General features: G+C 46.1%; 1 protein-coding gene across 1 annotated transcript in view; it reads right to left on the reverse strand.

Annotated features, from left to right (window-relative positions):
* Adcy1 (adenylate cyclase 1) overlaps positions 1–24,628 on the reverse strand; it is a 118,326-nt gene that overhangs the window by 61,464 nt on the left and 32,234 nt on the right. Inside the window, exons 3-4 of the mRNA XM_031339480.1 lie at positions 19,729–19,847; positions 11,759–11,870 (exon numbers count right to left, since the gene is read on the reverse strand). Coding sequence (XP_031195340.1) covers positions 11,759–11,870; positions 19,729–19,847 — 231 coding nt within the window. The remainder of the gene's footprint in view (positions 1–11,758; positions 11,871–19,728; positions 19,848–24,628) is intronic.

Below are 24,628 nucleotides of genomic sequence, written 5' to 3' on the forward strand. Positions count from 1 at the left end.
TGGTGGTGGTGGTGGTGGTGGTGGTGGTGGTGGAGAAAGAGCAAAACCAAGCTCAGAAAATCTTCACAGAAAAAGAAGAGTGGACCAAAACTTAGGTATCAGGGGAAGGTGACTTCCTGAAGGGTGTCAGGATGTTAGCAATGATGATGTTAGCAGGCAAATGGGGCTATGTGCCAACAACTGTTTCCTAAACCATAGGGTCATTTCTTAATAATAAAGAAGTCAGCTGATCAAGAGGGAATAACAATCTACTGTTGAATTAAAAACGAAATTGCATGCATTAACAAGGGCTGAAGCAACAGCTATAGAATGTGAAAGGGGACTCTTCAATTATTCTGGAGATGTTAATACACAGCTCCAATGATGGAGAGAGCTCACAGCCAGGGCAGTCATTGAGATGGAGAAGATAAGGCATGATCCATCCCATCAGCCTGTGGGCCTGGTGTATTTATAGAACATGCTGTTGACAGGAAAATTCTACAAGAGTGGAGCGCACCTTATGTTCAAGTGTGCACAAGTCCTTTGCCAAATAAACCATGTTCCTGGCCAAAAAAAAATCAAGTCATAAAAACGTGTGTTCCCTGGCCTTCAGTGTATCTGATGGGAATCAAAAACAGGAAGGTTGGGCTGAGGGCTCTGTCAGTGTGTGCAGCCTTGGTTCAATCCCCATCTGGCACTGAGAAAAAGTCTAAAACAGACTCTAAAAAGAGTCATAAGGGAAATTCAAAAGTATTTTTAAAAGTAAAAATAAACACACAACAGGCCAGATGACATGGCATATACTTTTAATCCCAGTACTCAGGAGGCAGAGGCAGAGGCAGAAGCATTTCTGTGAGTTTCAGCTCCAAGACAGCTAAGAAACCCTAGATAGATAGATAGATAGATAGATAGATAGATAGATAGATAGATAGATAGATAGATAGAGATAGAGATAGACAGATAGGCAGGCAGACAGACAGACAAGTAAGTAAGTAGGTAGATAAATGAGTAAATCAGTAAATAATATAAAATAAATACACTACATATCAAATATATGGGATAATGCTCAAATAGCACTTCAGGGGGATTTATAGCATGAAAACCTTATCTTAAAGCCCCCCAAATTTCCAATTAATGGTTTCAATTGCACCTTTAAAAGTTACAAAAAAGAGGTCCATTCAACCCAAAATAAGTAGAAGAAACACAATAGTTAAGTCTAGAAAAAAAAATAATGAAATTAGAGACCAATGAAATTAAAAGCACATTCTTCAAGAAAATCAACAAAACTGGTTAACCTGAATGATAGGAGGGAGAAGGGACTGGAGAAGAGGTGGGAGAGAGACAAGATAGGGAGAAGGGGAAGGGAAGAAGAGAGGGAGAGAGGGAGGGAGAGAAGGAAAGAGAGAGGGAAGAGGAAGAGAGAGGGGGAGGGAGAGAGACAAGATAGGGAGAAGGGGAAGGGAAGAAGAGAGGGATAGAGGGAGGGAGAGAAGGAAAGAGAGAGGGAAGAGGAAGAGAGAGGGGGAGGGAGAGGGAAGAGAGAGGGGGAGGGAGAGGGTAGAGGAGAGGGAGAGGGAGAATATACAGCAATGGGACAGCAGAGGTGGCCACTGAGGAAGCACATGGAAGTATGAGAAGAAACCTTATTCAGCAATTGTTAAAACTTGAAATACAGACCATTAAAGTGATTTCAGAAATATGACCTTAACTGTCCCTTCTGGGTTCGTAGATTTCCCATTCTACCACGTATTAAGAAAGAAAAGGCAGCAATTTTACACTGGCTTCTGGATAAGAGAAGAAGAGGAAGCACTTAACTCAACTTTGAGATCGTACTCGATAGCATGGAGACCGAGAATAAGGAAGCCAGCGATGGAGATCTTAACACAGATGGGGAAAGCTCTAGAGAAAACGGTAGCCAAAGTCACAAACACCTAAGAAAGAGAACATAGGGGGTCCACAGAGGGCCCAGGAGCACATGGGTGGTTTTACAGGCTACAATCAAGCATGCAAGTCCTCAACTAGCAATGGATGCAGGAAACCCGAACCATCCCTGTAGATGTGTAAGGGGAAAACTGACAACACACAACTGGAATCTCAGATTTAAAAAAAACCCTAGGAATAAAGGGAAGCTTGTTCGATTCAACAAAAGCCTCCACAGAACCCCCACTGGCAATGCAATTCTTAATCATGAAAAATGCAGAGCCCCTTCTCCTAAACAGAGCACAGGACAAGAACGCCATTCTTACACTTGTGCCTGACCTTTTGCCGGAAGCTCAAGCTGGCAAAATAAACCAAGAAAATGAAAATAAAATATCTCCAGATGGGAAAGAAGCAAACTAAGCCACTATTCTTGTGCAAAGGTGATCATTTAGGTGGAAAGCCCAGCGGAAATTTCAAAACTGTAGTAGAAATCAGTTTATTGCAAGTTTCAGAACAATAAATCAATACATAAACAAAATTTATATTCTGCTCTGTAAGTAAAAAAATAAACAATTATAAGTTAAAATTTAAAAATCAACTGAACTATGCTATCAAAAGTAGGATCTACTTAGGGACATATCTGAAGGAAAATTTGAAACATTGAAAAGAAAAAAATATATGAAACATTTAGGTGTTGAAAAGTCACACTTTTCTGAAGGAAAATTAAACAAGTTGTATCAATGGAAAGACAAACTATGCTCATGAGTCAGATGTCTCTACATCTCTACGTACTGGTTGTCACCAGATTCATGGTGTGGTTTTAACAAGTAGCCTCTGTTATAGAACCAGAGATAATTCTAATTTTTTTTATTAAAAAAGTACAGGTCTGCAGTAACCAGATTCACTTGGAAAAAGAACATCACAGTTTGTGGGATCATAATACCTCATCCCAGACTGCCATGAAATCTATAGGCCCATGGTAGAGTTAGGTGTCAAGACAGACATATGGAGCAATGGAATAGAGTCGGAAATCTAGAAAGACTCCTGCCCAGCTATCCATGCGAACGTGAGTTTTCTAAATATCTGACAAGATGATTTAGTGGTTAGTCTTCCCAGAAAAAATGTTGAGATCCTACAGGCAAACAAAAATCTTTGATCTATACCTCACATAGAAAAGTTAACTCAAAATGCATCCTAAACAGTATCGGGACGTCTCTAGGACCCTGGTGAGGCAGACAGCTTGATTAGATTTATTTAGCCCTACTGGCCAGTGCAGGCTTGGTTTAGGTGGCTGGAAAACAAAACAAGGGATCAAGATTAGCTGCCCTTCTCTGCCACTGGGTTTCCCTAAGAACAATGTCTTTGTAAAGTTATGGAGAACGTAAACACACAGATTTTATATGAGCTACATTGTATTTGATGGTGGATCTACTTGGGTTTCTGAGCTCGGTTGCTTTCACTCTGGATACAGACCTCATAACTACATTCATCTCATCTGCCACCTGTAATCCAGTCAGCCTTGCTTAGCCAGTCAGCATTTAAGGAATTCTTCGTGTGTGTGTGTGTGTGTGTGTGTGTGTGTGTGTGTGTGTGTGTGTGTGTGTACGTGTGCGCCCGCACAGGAGGAAGGGGGCAGGAAATCAAATCATGGCTAGTGAGCAGCAGAAAGAGTGAACCTCTACAGAGCTGGAGTCTGATTTAATCACTGTGGTAGTGAGATAGCAGTTAATTGACAGTTTTCTAAAACAGACTCAGCTAGCAAATGGACATTTTCTGCAGCAAACATTATCTGGTTATAAATTAAGAACTTGATGGGATTAAAGAAAAATGAGCTAATATCTTTGGAGAGAATGCGCTAATCTTTTTCACACTGAAATTCCAGATATTTGTGCTGTTCTAACAGATGACCTCATGCGTGCATGGCTCCCTGGTAAACATAGCAATTATTATTATTACCTTCATTGCATGTCAGTTCTGTGCTAGGCACCAGGCTAGATATTTTTGATTTTATATTATGGAACTTTTGTTATTTAGCTTCTTGCTAAACTAATCCCTTGAAATAGTCATTATATATGTACATATATGTGTGTATACATTATATATATTTATATATGTTATATATATTGTGTATATATATATATCCCTCAAAAATATCCATGATATCACCTTACCTAGACAATAGAAAGGTGAATCACAGTAGATGTGATTTAGTTAAAGATCTGAAATAGGAACACCCCCCCATGGTGGGGGTGGGGAGAGACATGGAGGAAGGGGAGGCTGAGGGAAGGTGAGAGACAAGAACACAGACAGGAAGGCAGAGGGAGACCAGACTGGGATGATCTGGCAGAAGCCGTCAGAGGCAGAGAGGTCTTGAGAATGACAGACACTGGGTAAAGACAGTTTATACACAACACAAAATTGGTAGTTCGTTAAATAAATATGAATAATAAATAAATACCAAGCAGATACACAATCTAAAATTCCCTGCTCTTAAGACCATACTATTAGAAGGAACAAAACCTACAAAAAAAGTCAAAAGCCATGTATCTGAAGAAGAGCTTGCTTGTGGACCATTATGAAATCTTAGGTGGGGCACAATGGCACACACACACCTATGATCTCAGCCGCATTCAGAGGGCTAAGACAGGCTTATTAGGAGTTGAGGCTAGCTCAGACAGCATAATGAACCCCTAACTAAAACAACTAAAGATTAAAAAATGAATAAAAAGTAAATTATGAAAGAAGGAAAGAATGAAAGAGAATAACTCTAACTACGGGTTTCTCTGGATAAAGCATATAGGACAGGATAAGTGGAATTTATCTTATTCGTTCCTAAATATTTATTATACATATCCCCTACTTTCTCTACGGATGCTGGTCATATCACATCTATAACCAGCTTTGAAACGGTATTAGCTGAATCACAAGAAAACACAGACAGGAGCCTCTGACAAATGCAGGTTATGTGAGAAATTCCAGGGGCCATCGCTGTCCTGGGAAAGGATGCTCTGCATGTGTGTGGTGGGTCAGATGGAAACTGTTCACCTTCCACCCAATTTCCCCAAGTGGTAAGACAGCTACCAAGACATAGTCTACTGAACAAATGGGCTTACTCTGAAGGCAGTAAACTTCCCTACCCTGCTTATTACATGTATAGCATTCCTTGTGATTGTATGATTGTTTGCTCTTAGGTTGGGTCTATAACTCTGATTTTGTAAGGGAAATTCCATTTTATATTCTACTAGTTTTGTCTGTTTTTTATGTTTCTTTTCTCTTTGGGGTTCCATAGTTTTTTAGCATATAAGCTATATATGAGTAGTATATATGCAGGTTTATGCATATGTGTTTGCCTATGTGTATAGCATGTTGATTTTTTATGAAATTAAATGTTGTATAATGATGGTTAGTATCATAACAATCTGTGGAATGAATCATCTGTGAAGTAAAACAAAAAAAATTTTTTCAACATTTATGTATGCTGAGCAACTGTTATTGGTTCAATCTTCATATTTTGTCTGTTTCTTACAATTTTAGAGACTGTTTTCTTTGGCATATATCAATTATAAATAATAAAGAATGGTTTTCAATCAACCCAATTTAAAAAGAAGGATGGTGGATACTCATCCAAAGATGACACATGGATGGCCAATAAGCAGTTAAAAGATACTCATAGTTTGTTACGAGGGAGACCACACACCCACTTAAAACCCTGGCCACAGCATCAGACAAAGATGCAGAGAAACCAGAACCCAAACATTGTGGCTCCAGATAGAAGATGGCGATAAGCAGTCTAGAAAGTACGGGGCTCATTTCTTAAAATGTTAAACGTAATAAGCTCAGCACATTTTGTCAGAGCCTACTCCTACGTATTTACACAAGAAAATGGAAAGCACTCATCCACACAAACTCTTACACACAGATGTGCTCAGCAGCTTTATTTGGTGTAACCTAGCCCAGAAATAACCCAGATGCCCATCAGGCTGTGAACAGACAACAAGCTTTGATTCAGCCAGACAATGGGATGCTTCCAGACGATAAGAGTGATTTCTCTTAAGGGCCCTCCGTGCCACTCGAATAGCAGGGACTGAGAAGCTGGAGAAGCAGAAAGGAGAGCAAGGTTTGCTCTTCAAAAGGTGTGCCCCAAGAGAAAGCTATTGCAGGATGTGTGAGGTTTAGGCAGCACCCAGACGTGAACACAGCCATCACCCTGCACCCCTTCTTGTGGACATCAGTCAAGGGCAGCCACTTAGGAGCCTGAAGCAAGTCAGGGAGACAGTGATCCACACTTTCCTTTGTTCACAAAGTCTCCCAGACACGACAGACTTTTCTCAACAAATATCTTTCCCCAAAGACAGACTCACAAGGTACTTTGAATACTTGTGATAGGGATGGAGAGAGTTCTCATATCTTCCTGACCCAGTAGGACCTGGCAAGGCTACCCCATGAGCATGCAGGAAATGCAGCAACTCCAGGGATTGTGCAGGGTCCCCGGAGACTGTGGCTAGCACAGGGCCAGGAAGGGTGTATGAAACCAGAGTCCGGGAGCTGTGAAGGTGAGTCTCAACTGGATTGGAGGAAGATTCAGGGAGGTCAAGGTAGGGAAAATTGAGGTCCCTCCTTCCAGTCCCAGTGTTCTGCACATAAGCACATGCTTTAGCAAGTCACTCCCAGATGCTGACCACAAAAGCCAGTAAAAGGAGGATTTCCTGGCATTTGGGACTTGGATGAGTGGTTCTGGATCAGGCTCTGGAATCCACCCTTTGAGTCCCCAGCAAAGTAACAACAAAGAACCCCACCTAGTGGGAAGAGAATTTATAGGAATGTCCTGATCTTTCCAAAGTCTGCTTTGTCCTCTGCCAATTGCAGGGTGGATACCCCAAGTTGTGAGTACACCCCACTCCCCCTGTGATGCCCACATCGCCTACAAAGGCCAGTCAGAGGGGTGCTTCCTCCCAGACATATCTGTGAGCCACATCTGCACTGACTTTCCCTCCAGGGCCTCACCCAGCCTCTCCCAGCCTTAGGAAAGGAAACAGTGAATGAGGGAGCTTAGTGCCTGTCACACTTGGGAAACAGAGCCCTCAGGAAACACGGGTGCAAGCAGCAGCGGCAAGCTGCCTCCAAGTGCTATTCTGCTCCCAGCCTGCTCAGCATCTGCACAGGAGGCTGCTGCAGCCATGGATGACAGGCGCAGACAGCTGAGTGCCTTTTCTGACACCCCCTCATTTGTGGGCACCCTCAGAGGTCCACTGCTCTCAGATCCCAGGCCGGTGAGTCCAGAGGCCACTGAAGCAGGCACCCCGGGTTGCTGTGTTGTCTCACTAGATTAAACTCACAGAGCTTCTGCTGTGTGCCAAGCTCCTTAGTAGTAACTCGGACCTCAGAGTTGACTTAAAAATGAGTGTGGCTTGCCCAGGGACAGCCACACAAAGTGATAAGATGAACTGGTGGGCCAGCAGCGCCTCCACTTTACAGATAGCTAGAGAAAGGTCAGAGGCCGTAAGCGAGCCCTCACAGCAATGGCCTTTCTGACTTTGAAAGAAGGGTACCGATTCTCTCTTAAGAGACAGGCTCTGAAACCACAAGGCCCTGAGGAGTTGGCTTCATCCTACCAGCTTCTCCTCTGTCTTAGAAAAGACTATAACATGGTACCCTGGCCTGCCTGTCACAGGGTAGACCTGGGCCACCTCTTTTTACTCTTGTCAAGTGCAACAAAATCTAAAACTTTTAAGTTCACGCTCCTACAGTTCTACCTTGATTTTGAGGACAGAAGTCACAAGATCAGCAGGCCCAGCCCCACGGGGAGGGGATGACATCTGTTCCCATTGGCCCATCTTCTGCCAGCTATGGGGTACTGGTTATTGTGCCCCACCATCATAGCACAGAGTCCTCAGTGTATCCTCAGACATCACTATGGTGGCATCAGTACACAGTGACACAGTACATCCTTCCTCCCACCAGCCTCTGAGATCTCAGCTGGGCTCTTACCCATACCCTGGTGGGTGGGTGCTTCAAGTCAAGATAGGCCCCACCGAAAGCATTTTGTCTAGAAAAAAAGTCTGAAAATGCTCTCTTGAGCTCAATCACATATTCCTGGGAACAAACCAGCACTTTACGACAAAACTTGTGTTTTGGGAGGTGATTCTCCTTAAGTCACTGCGGGGCCAAGTCAGCTGTGGGAACTGTAAAGTTCTGAATGCCCAGTTTCTCAGAGACACTACAGCTCTCTGCACCAGCCAAATCCAAGGTGTTCTGAAGGCAATCTATAGGCAGAATGATACATCTGGTTTCTGTCTAGCATTGGGAGTTCTGCTATTTGAAAGAGCATGCCCAGGAATAATAGCTGTGGCAGCTCATTCTGGGAGTGCTATACAAGGGGTTCCGTGGGGACCCCAACAGTGGCACTAATCTAAATGGTCAGGGGGCATCTTAGCTAGGAGGCCAGGGGCATCACCCAACATGGCACTGCACTGCAGTCCCTTCACTGCAGTCAAAAGCTGCAAAACAAATGCTGTTGGAGCCGGGCATGCTGATGAAGAACAGAAAGGACAGAAAGGAAAGCCAAACCCTGACCCAGACTTGGTCCTGTCTAAAAGAACTGCAGGGACAAAAATGGAGAAGAGACTGAGGGAAAGGAGGCCCAGGGACCAGCCCAAATCAGAATCCAGCTCAAGAAGAGGCTCCAAGGCCTGACACTATTACTGATACTATGACGTGCTTACAGACAGGAGTCTAGCATGGCTATCCTCCAAGAGGTCCAACCATCACCTGAAAGAGCTAGATGCAGATACTTACACCCAACCAATGGACAGAAGCTCGGGACCCCTATGACTGAATTAGGGAAAACCTGGGAGAAGCTGAGGAGGAGGGCAACCCCATAGAAAGACCAGTAGTCTCAACTAACCTAGACACCCCAGATCTCTCAAACGTTGAGGCACCAACCAGGCAGCATACACTAGATGATATGAGGACCCCGACATATATACAGCAGAAGGCTGCCTGGGGTGGCCTCAGTGAGAGAAGATGTACGTAATCCTCGAGATACTTGAGGCTGCTGAGAGTGGAGAGATCTGGTAGGGTGGGAGTGTGGTGGGGGCATCCTCTTGGAGACCAGGGAGAAGGAATGGGATGAGGAACAATGGAGGGCAGACTGGGAGGGGGATAACAACTGTACAGTAAAAAACGGCAGATTTAAAAAAAAGTATACAATTCCCAGAGGAAAACATAGGTAAGAGATATGTACAATCCTTGACCATATAAAGACTTTTCTAGATATAACGTCAATATGGCAATCCTTAAGTGACTCATGAAAAGTAAGCCGTCCACCTTTTGTAGGACACTGGCCCAGGCTGGGCAAGAAACACTGTCAAATCATCTATGCCCATGAAGCATCCACTGAAGGCTCTTCCAGCCTTACTGTCCGCAGCTCCTATTGCCACCACTAATAGCCAGGGACGCAAAGCAGGTGCCTTGCAGGAAAGCATCATGAGTTCCGGGGAAGTACACAAGGAGAAGAACACATGTCTAGAGCTGACTGAAACTGGCTCCATTTGGGGAAGATGCTGGCCTCGGGACTTCTTGGATGAACTGCATAGCTGGGGTTGGGGACCTAGCCCCCTAACTCTTAGGCGGCACAAGTTTAAGACACAAGAAAGCAAAAAGGCCCTGGTAGGACCAACTTTGACCCGTTCTGATCAAAGCCTCCAAAGAATGAGCTTCCTGGTAAAAAGCAGAAATCAAAGACAGACCCAGGAACACCACTGGTTCCATCTGCGGGACCTCCAGGCTGTGGTGTCTCCTCGGAGCCAGCCTGTGCCTTGTCAAAATGTGTTTTCTGACACAGAGGAGCTGCAGGCCCGCCCTCACAGCAGTGAGCAGCAGGCAGGCCATGCTCCCCTGCTCTCCCCACAGAAACCCTCGGTCATGTGGGACCAGAAATCCTTTGCACCACAGCAAGATCCAGGGACTCACCTCAGACTGTGAGGGTGGCTTGTATAAGGACAGGCAGAGCCATACTGGGGTTGGGGGTGACAAGGACAACCAGTCAAGGCTACAGAGGCCTCACAGACAAGCAGCCCCAGCAATAAGCCAACAAAGACAGTATACCTCTCCCCAGAGGGAGGAAGTCTTTCCAATTAGGGGTCCTATAGCATCCCGGCTAGGATCTCCTTGGGTGCCCCAGAAAGCCTTTAGAAATCTTCAGGAACACAGACAACAACTTTACTACTCAATTCCAGGATCTTTACTCCAGGATCTTTATCCCATGGGACCTCACAAAAGGAGTGTGAGAGAGTTTTATGTCAACTTGATACAAGCTAAAGTCACCTGGGAGGAGGGAACCCCAATTAAGAAAATAACTCCACAAGACTTGGCTGTAGGCGAGACTACAGGACATTTTCCTAAGTAGTGATTAATGGGGGAAGACCACAGACCACTGTGGGTGGTGCTATCCTGGGTTGGTGGTCCTGGGTTCTATAAGAAAGCAGGCTGAGCAAGCCATGATGGGCAAGCTAGTAAGCAGCACCTCTCTATGGCCCCTGCATCAGCTCCTGCCTCCTGGTTCCTTCCCTATTTGAGTTCCTGCCTTGATTTCTTTCAATGACGGACTATGATGTGGAAGTATAAGCCAAATAAACCCTTTCCTTTTGACCATGGTATTTATCACAGCAATAGTAACCCTAAGGTAAAAGAGTATTGTCTAAAATCCTTGCTACCTACCCATCTCACCTTTATCTCTCTGCCCAGCTGACCGAAACAAGTTTGGGGTTATTCCCACCTGCAGTCAAACACTGAACCAGCCCCCTCTTGTTTGCCAATGACGTAACCCATCTCTCTGAGTCTCATTACCCAACCCGTACTCTACTGCTCTGACAAGTGTCAGCTCTGGGCTGCTAACAGCCAGTCCTGGCTGCCCAAACCCACATCACCAAGACATCCTTCCCTGTTGGCTCCACTGATTGTGGCAGCCCCCAACCCTCAGTTCCTCACTACCCAGGCCTCACCTGGGCAGAGGATGGGCAAGAGAATTCGACTCTATCCCACACACTCCTTCACCACCTTGAAGGGTATCGGTGGTGGGTTTAAGACCCTAGAAAGCTCATACAGGCAGTAATACCCCCATAAATTGCATGCCCAAATGCTCCCCACCCTGACCTTTTGCTCCCTTTCACCCACTCTCAGTAATGCCCACTTTTCCTAGGGTCCTGTGGAAGTGGCCCCATGCCTCTACAGGCTAGGAGCCAGAATCAATGAAGATCTACAAGATGGGATAAGCTACAAGGGATTTCTGCCTACATGATAAAGTTCTGGAAGTGCAAAGAACTCTTAAGGCTGTAAACCAGGCTCTTCCATAAGGACACAGAGCCTAAGGGCAGAGTGCCACCCTTCATTGAGGCTTAACTGCCACGTGTGCCAAATGTTAAGAATCCAGCAGGAGGCCCACTGTGCATTCCCAACATTCCTAGAGTCAACAGGGGCAGAGACAGAAGGAGAAAACAGGCAGTAACATCAGCAGGACCGGTAGCTTCAGCGGGGGCTGGGGAAGAAGCACCAAGCATTTTCCAGCCCAGAAAGGGTGGCAAGGCCAGCTCCAGCAGAAGCACAGTCAAGGCTGCTTCAGGGAGAGAGAAAGCTGTGGTTGTCCTAAGAGCAGCGCCAGCCTGTCGGGGCTGAGTGCAGCCTGTAGGACATGGTTCTATCCGGATGCTTTGAAAGGTGCCAGCGGAGCCTGTCGGGTAAGGATGCAGGGCTCGGGCGTAAGGTGGACCAGTGAGGGTCCTATGCTGCAGAGGCTGGCTTGGTAGAGCACCACTCCAGAAGCTGTCTGGCCTAACAGAACAGAAGCAAACACAGTGCTTACCGTAGCTAACTCATCGAACTTGCCAAAGAGTTCATTGAGCAGTTTCACCAGCTCCTGGGCCGTGCACTGGGACGCCAGACCTGTGAAACCCACGATGTCTGCAAACAGGATGCTGCAAGAGGAAAGGGATACAGGTCACCTCTTCTTAGTTGATTAGAAAATCACGGCCTAAGAGTTGCATAGCCTTTCCCATCTACATCCCCACTTGCAGACTGTGCAACTTCCTCCTTCTCTTACAGGCAAGAAGATCTAGGCTTAGAACACCTTCAAGAACACCTCTTGGCTACAGAGGGATTAGCTAGCTGCTGGGCTGTTGGCGCTTTTCCCTCATGCTGACCTGTCATCCACATAGGAAGCTCCTGCTGGCTGCCCAGTAGACCTGCTCCCTTCCCAGGGTGCTCATGTAACTGCATCTACACTGGGGCCAGGAGCAGGAAGTAGAGTGGTCAGCTTTCAAATAAGGACACATCCTTCCCCACCAACCATCTTCTTCTCCTTCTGCTACCTGGATGCATGTGACCATCAGAGTGCCCGAGCCAAATGCCTAAGCCACAGTGAGAGGTTCCATAGTCCCCCTTCTAGTACTCCTGATGTCTAGTGAGTGCAGAACTGGGGTCAGTCTTAAACATGTGCAATTTTCTACAGATGATGAGACTCGAAATCGATAGTTCCTATTGTTTTCTCTTTAAATATATATATATATATATATATATATATATATATATATATATATATTCTGCAAACATCTGAGAGGTGAAAAATCACATAGATTTTGTCTTTAGACATTCTTTCGCCCTGAGGTCTGTCTTAAAATAGGCTAGTCATATATTCATAGCTTTCCTGAGACTCCAGAACTTCCAAATATCAGACACCATGCCCCAGGACCCTTCTACTGGAGCTACAAATGTCAAATAAAAAGAAATGAGAGTTCTTGCAGACAAGAGAGGGTGCCACCAAAGATAAGCCAGGCTGAGCAACACTGGAGGGAAACAGGGCAGTCCTGATGCGTGAGCTATAGCAAGGGGACTGTTAGCCCTTCCTGGTGGCCCACTTCCCATCTGTGACGTGGACATGACACTTCACATATTTACAATCACATACAGTAATTTTTATTATTTTGCTTTTAAATTTTTCATATGGTTTAATAACATGCTTTCTTTCCCTCTCTAAGCTCCTCCCCAACCCATCCACCTAACTTCATGTTCCTTCTCCCTCCCTCTCTCTAAAACAAACAAACAAACAAAAACCTAAAACCCACATTTTTAAAGTGCACACACACAAACATGGAGTCCATTTAGTGTTAACCAACTACTCCTGAGCGTGAGTCTGGACACTCCACTAAAGAAAAACAATTTATCTGTCTCTCCGCATCCATTAGACTCTGTGTCCACTTCCCTCCCCCGGGGTTGGGACTTTGTCTGCCTTGAACTTGGGCAGGTCCTGCGTTGTCATGATCTCTGTGCGCTCAGATGTGCATCAGCCCTGTTGTGCCCGCAACACACCATTTCCTTGGGGCCATCCATTCACAATAATTTAAGTGTTATTCATACACTTGCAGCTTGCTCACTGAGGCCAGCTCAGCTGGGCAGATGCTGGGAGATTTCAGTAATCGTGTCCCTCGGGATTCTTTCTGACAGGGGAAGGGGACATTTGAAGGAGCTAAGTCACTTCATTTAAGTGTGGTGAAAACAGACAGGGAGATGGGTGAGGGATGTTACTGCCCACTATAGTCAGGCCAGCTTTGCCTGACAAGAGGATGGGGGGCTAAGGAGACACTGAGGGAACGGAGTTCCAGTGGAGGGGTCAGTGCTGCTGCCCCCATGCCCTGCCGGATACAGAATTCTTACCTTTTCCCTTCAGCCTTTGGATATATATTCTTGCTTGCTCCTGGCTCCGGCTGCCATAAATCGGGTATTGTCTCACCCAAGTTCAGTTCTAGATAGAGTTCTTTCACACCTGCTGCTTCCAGATTCTGCCCACACCTCTGGCTGTTGTCATTTTGACTAGGATATGCCTTGGTGTGGGATCTGAGCTTATCCACTTTGAAACACATCAAGACTCTTGCATATACAGATTAATATGGTGGGATTGTAGTTGTAAGGAACAGTTTTGACCATTGTTTCTTCAAATATCCTGCCTTCTCCTTCTTCCCTTGCCTAGGGAATCTCATCATGTGTGAGTTGATAGATTTGGTAGTACCTCACAGAGTTCTGCAATCCTTCCCATGTCTCCACACTCCTGTCACTCTTCAGCCTGGAGATGCTTGTGGCTCTGTCATTAAGCTCATTTATTCTTATACTGCCTACTCAAGTCAGCCACTGAACCCCTCAGAAATTTTTCTCACTTCACTTGTATAACTTAAATTTAGAAGCTCTATTTGATTTGGTTATTTTTAAAATGTCTACTCTGCTGGTATTCTCTGCTTGGTGAGAAAACATCGCCATGGCTTCCTTTAATTACACAGACACAGTTTGTTCTTTGAACACATTTAAAATCGCTGACTTAAAATGTTTGTCTAAGAATCCCAATGTCTAAGCTTCCTTGGGACAGTTCTGCTGGCGGCTTGTTTTGCCCATGTATGAGACACACATACTTTTTGCAGCGTGTCTAATATATTTCTGTTGAGAACACAAGACAGCAATTCTGGAAATCAGAGTCAGAAGACATCTGCAGGCCCTATTTACAGCTGTCTGGCTTTGCCACTGTTTGGCGATTTGTCAACTAATGCTGCAGAGGCTTGGTCTACTGAAATTCCCACAATTGTGCCTAGACCTTTTCAAAACAGTGCATGCTCATTCAGTGCCCAGTTTTTCCTTTCATTCTTTCTAGTCACCTTGCTGCCTGCCTCAACTGTCAGCACCGCTGGAAGCAGCCGCAATGCTCAGGGATCACCCTGGACTGTTTTCAGCAGAGGTGCTGAGTCTGGCAGCAGGCTCACACGGAGCTGAGTCAGGGGCTGGAGAAGGCCAAGCAGAAGACTTGGCAGGGAATCCCCAGGCCATCAGACCCTGCTGACTCAAAGCAGGTCTTTGAAGAGGTACCTTCTCAGCGTCTAGGGGCTGTGGAGCTAAGGAGGATGAGCCCTGGGCAGATGCAGAAGCCACAAGCTCCAGTCTTGATATCTTGTGGTTTCTCTTGAGGAAACATTCCTGGGTGACTGCAGGAGTTTGGTGAATCACCAAGCTGGGTCTCATTCCAGTTATTCCTGCTCTTGCTGCTATGAAATCACTGCCAAAAACAATGTCAGAGAACTTAGCGCGGTTTTTCTTTCTAGGATTTTATATGTTTCAAGATAGAATCAATTTTAATTGATTTTGTGTAATGTATCAGATGAAGGTCCAATTGTACTGTTCTACCTGTGGATGTTCAGTATTTCTAGCACTATCTATTGAAGATAAACCTTTCTTTATTCCATTTTATCACTCTTGAGGACGAGCTGGGTACATGTATGTAGGTTCACTTCTGGGTTCCTTACTCTAGTGTATCCTAAGTCTCTGCTTTCATGCCATGCTGTTTCAATCATGACAGCTTTGCAATATGATTTGAAGTCAGAACATATGGTACCATTAGGGCAGGAGATACAGTATGATTTACTTTGCTCAAGTCCATTAGGACTTTTCTGTGACCTTGCGTGACCTGTGCTACAGAGAGTCACAAGAACTTGAGAAGAATAAGTGGTACACTCTCTTTTGTCTACTAACACCAGGTCCATAGTGCTGTCAGAGTTGTCTTCTCCTTCCCCTTCCCTTTCTCCTTCTTCTTCGTCTTCCTCCTCTTCTTCCTCCTCCTCCTCCTCGTCTTTTTCCTTCTCCCTTTCCCCTTTTCTCTTCTGTCTGGATGTTCTGTACATTATCAGAAGTGGATTACTGTTGATTTGATGGACATTTCCCCTTTCAGTTCTACGGACACTCGCTTGGCAAACTTCAGCACTTTTGAGTTGGATGTGCATTATGACTGTTATTGCGAACTGGCTCTTTAACCGTTATAAAATGCCACATCTTCTGAGAGTCCTGACATAAGTGTACTTGGGTTGATGCGGGTATGGCCACCTTTGCTACCCCCCGGTTCTCTTTGATAATGGATGTTCCTTCCCATATCTATTCCTCCAGCCCATGGTACAACCTAACATCTGAAGCAAACTTCTTGTACACAAGATAGAGTTGGGCTGGTTGTTACTGTGGTTTGATTTGTTCTTGTTTGGCTGATGTTGCTATCCTGTCTTTGATTGATGGGACATTTTATGACATTTACATGTAAAGTATTGATAGGGAGGGCTGGCATTGCCTTCTGGGTTCCGTGTTTCCTCTCAGGCTTGGGAACCTTCTGTTTGTGTTCTCGTCTGTGTCCCGCTGCCATCTGTTGGTTTTCTGAATTGAAGTGCTTTGATTATTTTCTCTTTTTTCTCTTGCAATTAACTTCTTTAATTAATTACTTATCCTATTTCTGTCCAGTCATACAGAAAAATGTACATTTTATCACCTCTATCATAATTTACTAACCACAATTTACATGCCCTTGTGTTATATATTAAACTATTTCCCCACGACAGTTATTTTTAAAACTCTGATTTTTAACTTTTTTACATTTATTTATTCTATTTAGTATATGCATGTTTGTGTGTGTGTGTGTGTGTGTGTGTGTGTGTGTGTGTGTAGGTGCACGCATACACCATAATGTAAGTGTGGTGGTTAGAGTTGGTTTTCTCCTTCCACCATGTGGGTTCCGGGGAATCCAACTGAGGTGACCAAGCTTGACATCCAGCACCCCTACCTGCTCAGCACCTCACTAGCCAGGCTTTTAACTACCATGCAACCACAATAAAAACTACTCACCCTCACACACATATAGCATGTCTATAGCTACATATCTACATCTACATCTATATGTGTTCGTCTTGGTCAATGTGTTTCATGGTTTCTCATGCACTGTGTTGCTGCAGGGGAGTCTTTCATTTCACCCTGAGAATCCCTTTAGCATTTTTTTCTTTTTTTAGCATTTTTTTTTTTTTCATAATGCAGGTCTGGTAGCCACAAACTCCCACAGCTTTCCACTGTCTGACAGAGTCTCTGCCTTGCCTTTATTTCTGAAGAAGAATTTTGCCAGGCACAGCACCCCCTTGGTCTGTGGAGTTTTTGTGGTTTGTTTAAACATCTGGAATATGGCACTCCCTCCCTCTGCCCTGCATGGTTTGTCCTTAAGATCCACTGAAAACCTAATGGGGATTCTGTTCTTTACAGGAAAACACTTTGCTGCTGTTGCTTTCAAAATTCTCCCTTGGTCTCTAACTATACAGAATTTTATCACGTAAAGTTCTTTAAGTTCATCTTATTTGGTGTCAAATATGTTTCTTATTCAGGATGCCAATTTCTGTTTCACATGACTATCTGAAAAGCTTTAATGAAAAAAAAAACTTGTCTTTCCCACTCTTATTTAGCAACCCCTATAATGTGTGTGTTGTTCCAATGCTGACTTCCCATATCCCCTTAAGCTTTCTTCTTTCCATTTTTTCTTCTCTTTTGGATCCTTCCAGAGACCTGTCTTCCAGTTCACCGATGTTTTATTCTGCTTGACTCTCTATTCTCCTGAAGGGAATTTTATATTTGGTTGCTACAGTCTTGAGCCTTCTGATTGGTTATTCTCTTATGCTTTTATTTCCTCGTTGAAATTCTCATCTTTCAGTTGCATAATTCTTGTCTGTCTTCATGAGAGTTATTTTTCTTCTCTTATGCAGTAATCCATCTAAGTGCATTTTCTTAGACCTGTGGCTACAAGTCTCTCTTCCTCCTTTGTTGGGAGCGCCTTATCCTGGCTCGTCATGACCCAGCCTTCAGAGATTAGCCTCACAGAAGAGAACAACCCCATCACTTATTTAAACTAAGATGCTCACTTGGGCCCTTTATCAATGCTCTGTGTCCCCAGTAACCCAGCCATTGGTTCCATGTGTTCACTCTGTCCTGAGCAGGGGACACATGTGTGAAAACTATGGTGTCTTCCAGTGTATACCCAACATCTATGTTCCCAGCAAACCAGGCTAAGTCAGACCTCTCAGAAAGTCAGGACGGAAAGGCAGCTGCTGGTTGTTTAGGCAGCTCCAGAGAAGTCGGGGAACTGGTCCCCCTGATCAATGCTCTCCCTCCTAGGGTGTGCTGGATAATTTAACGCCAACTTGACACAAGCTAAAGGCATCTTCGAGGAGGGAACCTCAATTAGTAAAATGCCTCCATAAGATAGGGCCCAGACCATTGTGGGTAGTGCTATCATCACCTGAGCTGCTGGTCTGAGGTTCTATAAGAAGTCAGGATGAGCAAGCCATGGGGAGCAAGCCATTAGTAAGCAGCACCTCTCCTTGGCCTCTTCATCAGCTCCCTGCCCTGACTTCCCTCAAGGACTACAAGTGGAAGTAGAAGCCAAATTAACCCTTTCCTCCCCAACTTGCTTTCGGTCATAGTGTTTATCACAGCAACAGCAACCTGACAAAGACACAGGGGGGAGGCTGCAGAGCTAGTTGATGTGTTTGTTTATCTGTTTGCTTTGTTGAGCAAGCAGAGGCTGAAGATGCCTACTCACTTGAGTTACCAGGAGGCCCTCGACCATGACAACCCTCCTAGAGCATGCCCTCCCAGTTCTCCCTGAGACATTCTGGTGGCTGCTGCTCCTCTGCAAGCACTTGGGGCACTGAATTATGTCCTTTCCAACTAAGGAGGAGCAGCAGGTGCGGTGAGGGATGTTTAGCAAATGCAAGCATCAGCTGATCTTGTGTCCACCCCCTCTGCCCACTGCCCAGGGCCTCCTGCACATTTGTTTCACGTGGCTGAATCTCAATTTCCTGATGTCTACAGTGCGCGCAGCCGTGCCAGCTGCTCTCGGGAGTGAGAGGCCAGCAAACAAGCACGAACTCAGCAAGGAGCTTCTGAGCCCGAATTCTGGAGAGTATCTAGGCTCAAGTGCTGGCTCTGTGGCTCCTTTCCAAACAGCTGGACCCTAAGCCTGTACCACAGCCTCCGCTGTGGCGGGAGGACAGCACCGGTCCCGACGGCAGAGAGCAGAATAATTCCCAGATACTCACAGAGCCTATCTGTGAGCTGATTAGCCATGCCCGCTCTCCCTACAGGGATGGCTGGTACCCGGATGGTTCACAAGCCTTAACAAATTTGGGATGAGCCAGCCTGTGCTACTCAATATGAGAGGGTTTGTTCGCCTTTGTGTCTCCAGGGGCCGAAGGCTGGGAGTCCTGACGCCTAGCGCGCAGAAGAGCCGGCAAAGAACAACTGAGCAGAAACTGCTTTGTGTCTACACAGTCATCTCCTGAGTGGCACTCACATGGTGGAACTGCCCAACAGGTGACACTCAACTCGTCTAAGAGCCCTGAACTATAATAAAAAGTATTTTTTAAAAAAATCTATACAATACATTAGGACAAATAGTTCCAGCAGGCTCTCTACGTAGTCAAGCAAACTTCAAAGTATCCATAAGTTGGTTCATAAGGAAGACTCAGGTCCTTGGCCTGCAAAATAGGAATGAGAGTTCCAACCTCCTAGGGCTGAGGTGAGGAGATTGAGGAGAAGAGCTCACCTCAAGCAACGCTCTGCTCTGCCATCGTTCAGAAATGGAGACCCACACTCCAAACACCCAGTCTTTGGGACAAAGTTCTGTTTACCTATCAACTGTCTCTCTATCTCCCTATCAGGAAATGCAAGTGCTGATGCAAGAAATGTGAAAGAGAACTGGTATGTGCCACCTAAGAAGCCACAATCTCCTCCACGAGGGACCAGCTTCCTTACTGGGCAGCCACCACCTCAACTTCCTGGCCACACCTCCTCTCTCCCCCCAAACTAGAGCCAACTTCTAGTTCCCCTCATCACCTCTTCCATCCACTTCCCAGCCCCTCTACCCTTCCCTACCTTGTCACCTCTGCCCTGCAGTGCCCCCAGTAAACTCTCTGTTGAGCTGGGGTGGTGTCATTCCCCTACCTCACATTGTCATGCCTCTGGATGTAAATCTTGTGAAAAATCCTCTCAGGGGGCTTCAGGAAGTCTTCCTTCATCTCCATGGCAACATTCCGGGGCAAGAGGCTCATGAGCAGCCGCTCCTGGATAGGAGAGACATACTTTGTCAGACAGTAAAGACTTCCCCATTCCTGCTGGCTTAGAAGAGGAGTGAGGGCCTATAGGTCCTGCTCAGGCAAGCCAACACATGCCCAGGCCTGCAGACACTGCCCAGTCCTCAGAGCCCCATGGACTGACACTCAAACATGGAATACTAATGAGCAAGCAATTGCCTCGAGACACCTAGGCCAGCATAGGTGAGCCTGACCTGCACTCAGATGTGCTCTGCAGTGCTTGCACGCTACTCTTCCGGCCTACGGTGCATTCTGAGCTGCATCCCGGCAAATTCCATCATCTCCAACTGCAGCCCCACTAGGTCCCTCTGGCCTCCTCCTACTGCTCCAATTGGATCCACAAATGGTCCTCAAGATTGGTTTATAGTAAGCCAGTCTTCCTGGGGCACACAAAGACTCTTTGTTACACAAAGATAAAGCCTCAGGGCCAAGCTGGCCCCTTCTCTTGGTCATTAACTTCTTGTGTCTCCCTGACTTGGGTAGGGTAAACATTTTTTCTCTCCCCAAGAAGAGAAAATAAGCACGTTTTTGTTTTTGTTTTGTTTTTGTTTTGTTTTGTTTCAACAAGGGCTGAAGGACCCCAGAGAACACATCCCTTCACACTCCCGGGCCTTTGCTTCCTGTCTGGACAGACAGTGTGAGTTGGACTCTCTCTCATCTTCCAGATGTGACCTTCCCTGACCTCAGCCCTGGCTTGTTCTGACCTGCAGGGCCTGAGTTGCTGTGTGCCAGATCTGAAGTTTAAGGGACCTCATTTTCCTTCAGACCTCTCATGCCCCATCCCATGTTGCCTTGCAAAGGAAGGCAAAATGGTCATTAAATCACAAGAAAGGGAAAGAACATCCTTCTGACACGGGTGGAAGAGGTTGAAGTAGGCTCGGTCCCTGCTCTGATACACTGCAGGCTCTTCCCTGGGCCCCTCACTTGTCCAGTGTCATGGCTCTTCCCCGGGCCCCTCACTTGTCCAGTGTCATGGCTCTTCCCCGGGCCCCTCACTTGTCCAGTGTCATGGCTGTCCTCCCTCTGGGGAACTTCAGTGGGTATGCTCATGGGATGCTTTCCTCCCCTGCCATTCTCTGAGTCTCTCCTAGACCACGGCCCACTGTGATAGTGAGACCCCACCCCTCTGACTGAAGGCAGCAGCATCCCTGGTGAGCTTCAAGGAAAGTCTGAATCCACACAGTCCATCCAGGCAACAACTAAGAGGACAGCCACAGTCCTGGAGAGCCTAGCGGCTCCAGGAAGTAACGTAAGGGCCTCGCCCTTCTGCACCACACAATAGACAGCAGTGAATGTGCACGGCTCATCCTGCGAATAGAGAGCACGCTGGGTACCCTGGGAAACCCCAGAGAAAGGTGCTAACATAAGCATGCAGAGACAGCAGAAAACCAGGCACAGCGCTGGAGGATGGTTAGAGCTGAATCTGTACATCTGAGAGAAGCCACCGGGGTTCTGCCCCAGAACTGTATGTCTGAGCAAGGTCTAGTGCTGTGCTAAGGACCTACCACACCAGCCCCACAGCCCCTGCTACAGTCCATCTCCATGTATCTCCTTGCTGGATGGACCCAGACATTCAGGAAGGAGACTGGAGAAAGCAGGACTACCTGTTTACAGATTAGCTCACACAGAAAAAAGGACACAGTCCAGGCCACACTCTCAAGGACATCATGCATGGAGAATGAAAGGCAGATCATGATGAGGAGTCACCAGGACCCTTCCTACACCACAGACCTCTAGAGATGCAGCCAAAAATGAGTCCCTCGGAGGTGGCCAAGTGCCAGCCATCAGCTATGCTGAGTGGAAAGGACGCCCCACCCCGGGGGCAGCATTCATTGATCTGTCAGAAATCAACAAAGCACCAACCTAGGAGTGACCAGAGACTGTTACAGCCAGGAGATGTAAAAGCACAGGCTGAGTGGGAACACAAAGATGGCTGCAGACTCAGAAGGCCACAGGGAAAGACTACCAGGAAGGAAAGGGCAGATTCTGTGCTCTTCGGGGCAACCCCAGCGGCATGGAGGAAGCTGATGAGGCAGAAGCAGGCTCTGGAGGCAGCACCTAGGCAGCTGGGAGATCCACACAGGAGTCCCCTAAGTCATGAACCCAAACCCTACTCCAGCCTCCTCAGTGCCATCCTGGAAATGCATGGTGGAAGAAACATGACTGTAACCAAGACCACTGCTTGGGCCTTGTCCTTGTATAACTTACCATTCAGTGTGTGGCCACTGCTCCCACCAGGTACCCCCACATTCAATGTGCAGTAAGTACCCCCCCAGAGACCCCTACATTCAGTGTGCGGTCACTGCTCCCACCAGGCACCCCCACACCACTCCAGCATTCAGCTTGCTGCCTCTCAGATGTCACTCATCTGCAATTCCTAAATGTGAAAATGGCCCAAAGTGAAATCAAGCCAGAAAAAACAAAAACAAAATAAAAAACAAGCAGACAAAACAAATGTCTATCCTTCACCCAGAACCCATGCACACCTTCCTCCACAATTAATATTCTCCCACATCCCTCCTGATAGCCCCACAGTGCTCTCACCATAAGCTTATAGGGAATTAGGCTATAATTAGCATCATTGCCTGCAGGTATCATCAGTACAAGCAAACAGACTGCAGGCCACTAGGCTGGAGCAGTCAGAGGGAGGGAGACTGCCCTCCAGGGAACTGGGGTGTCCTGGGGCCACTGGGGCCAACCCAGAGGGAAGACAGAAAAGCCACTAGACCTGGCACACAGCCTCTAGCACTAGCATGGGAAGCTGGGCCAGTGTCCTGGTCACTTACAAGAAGTAGCTATGACAGTCAGCAGTCAGTTGGCTGTCCCATTACCCTGCTCTACTGCTAGCATGCTTAACATGGGGATTCTTGGTTACCAGGGTTTTCCAGACGCCCGAGCACCTAGATGTGGACAAGGAGATAAAATCCTGACTCAGAATAAATCTCCAAGGATAAAGGAGCCCCTTCATATTATAAAGATAATCAATATCTGAAGTTAATTTCCAATCTCAAGCCCAACCCTGAAGTCCCAATACAACCAACATCAGAGCAGGCTATGACAGCAATAAAACCTAACAAAGGAAATAAGATCAAAAGCTAAAGAATGAGACGGACAAAAGCTAGTGCAAGCATGGATCATAGAAAGCGTCACAGCGACATTAAAGTCTTAGTGCATGTACACTGACATTACATACTCTACATTACATACTCTCAATAAAAATTAGATACTTATTTTAGTGTGGGTGTGTGTGTGTGTGCGCGTACGCATGTTTAGCATACATATGTGATGCCTACTGCATGTGTATGCATTGAGGAGGCTAGAGGCCAACGATCTATTTTCTTTAACCCTTCTCCATTTATCTTTATCACAGACTCTCACTGAACCCAGCATTCACCAACGGCAAGACTAGCTGGCAAGAGAGCTCTAGAGATCTGCCTGTCTGCTCCCCAGTCCCCAGGCTCAGGGTTACAGAGGACTGGACCAAGCCCACATTTCTTACATGGGAACTAGGGATCCAAACTCAGATCTTCATGCTTATAAAGCAGGTACTTTATTAACTGTGACATTTCTCTGTCCCCAAATCACATTCTTATATGATTATGAGGGCTTTGTTTCTGGGAAAATGGAGCCGGATTTTTCCCTGTTTCTCTCAGAGAACACCAGTAAAAGTCATAGATATTCCACATCTAACATCATGAGACTGAAAGCTGGAAGGAAGAAGGCAGAGATCGCAGACCAAGGCATGCTCTGGGAATGAGTCCACTGGGGTTCATTTCCCAAACACAGAGCTGGGGAAGAAGGAACTTGGAACACCATTGGGCACAAAACAAACAAACAAAGATGGTCAAAAGCTGCCCTCTCTAGACAAGTCCCTGAACCTGGCAGCTCTCAAGAGGAAACCTAGGGATGGTCAGTGTCCTACTCCAGGCCAAAGACTCTGAAAACTCGATGCCCTGATTAATCCACTCTGGCAAAAGTTAAGCACCAGGGCCAGAGCTCCACCTGTCCCTTTATAGGCGATGGTGTCAGAGAAGGCCACAGAGGAGTCTCATCAGATGGGATCAAAACAACTCGTCTCCCCCAGCCAGTATGATGTCATAGAAAAGCAATCCACACAAGACCCAAACAAAATCGAGTTTCATACAATATAATCTAGATGTCTAGATTCCAGCAGGACATTATTTATAATAACAGAAACTAGGAAACATGCACTCAATGTTCAGTGAACAAAGACAACCAACACACACTGACATCAAGAGAACAGATGCAGGATAATTCACTAAAACTTTAAAGCACCCATGGCATGGATGGCTGAGGAGAGACTGGGTGATGGCTCAGCAGGTGAAGGGCTTGTTGCACAAGCATGAAGATCAGAGTTCAGATCCCAGCACCCGCATAAAAGACAGGCATGATGACCTGCATCTGTAAGCCCAGCAGTGTGAAGGGTTGGGGGGCACAGAATATAGATGCATCTCATAAGGGGGGTTCTCTGACCATCCAGAGCTCCAGGTTCAATGAGAAAGCCTGTCTCAAAGAATAGGGGGAACCTGATTTTAGACAAAGAGGTCAGAAATACACATTAGAGGAAATACAGCATCTTCAACAAATAGAGTTGATCAAACTGAATATCCTCATGTATGAAGCTAGATCCTTATCTCTCACCCTATACAATACTCAACTCCAAATGGATCGATGACCACAGCATAAGACCTGATACCCTGGATCTGATAGAAGAAGAAACAGGGCATGCA

Source organism: Mastomys coucha, unplaced genomic scaffold (assembly GCF_008632895.1).
Source record: "Mastomys coucha isolate ucsf_1 unplaced genomic scaffold, UCSF_Mcou_1 pScaffold22, whole genome shotgun sequence".
Lineage (NCBI taxonomy): Eukaryota > Metazoa > Chordata > Mammalia > Rodentia > Muridae > Mastomys > Mastomys coucha.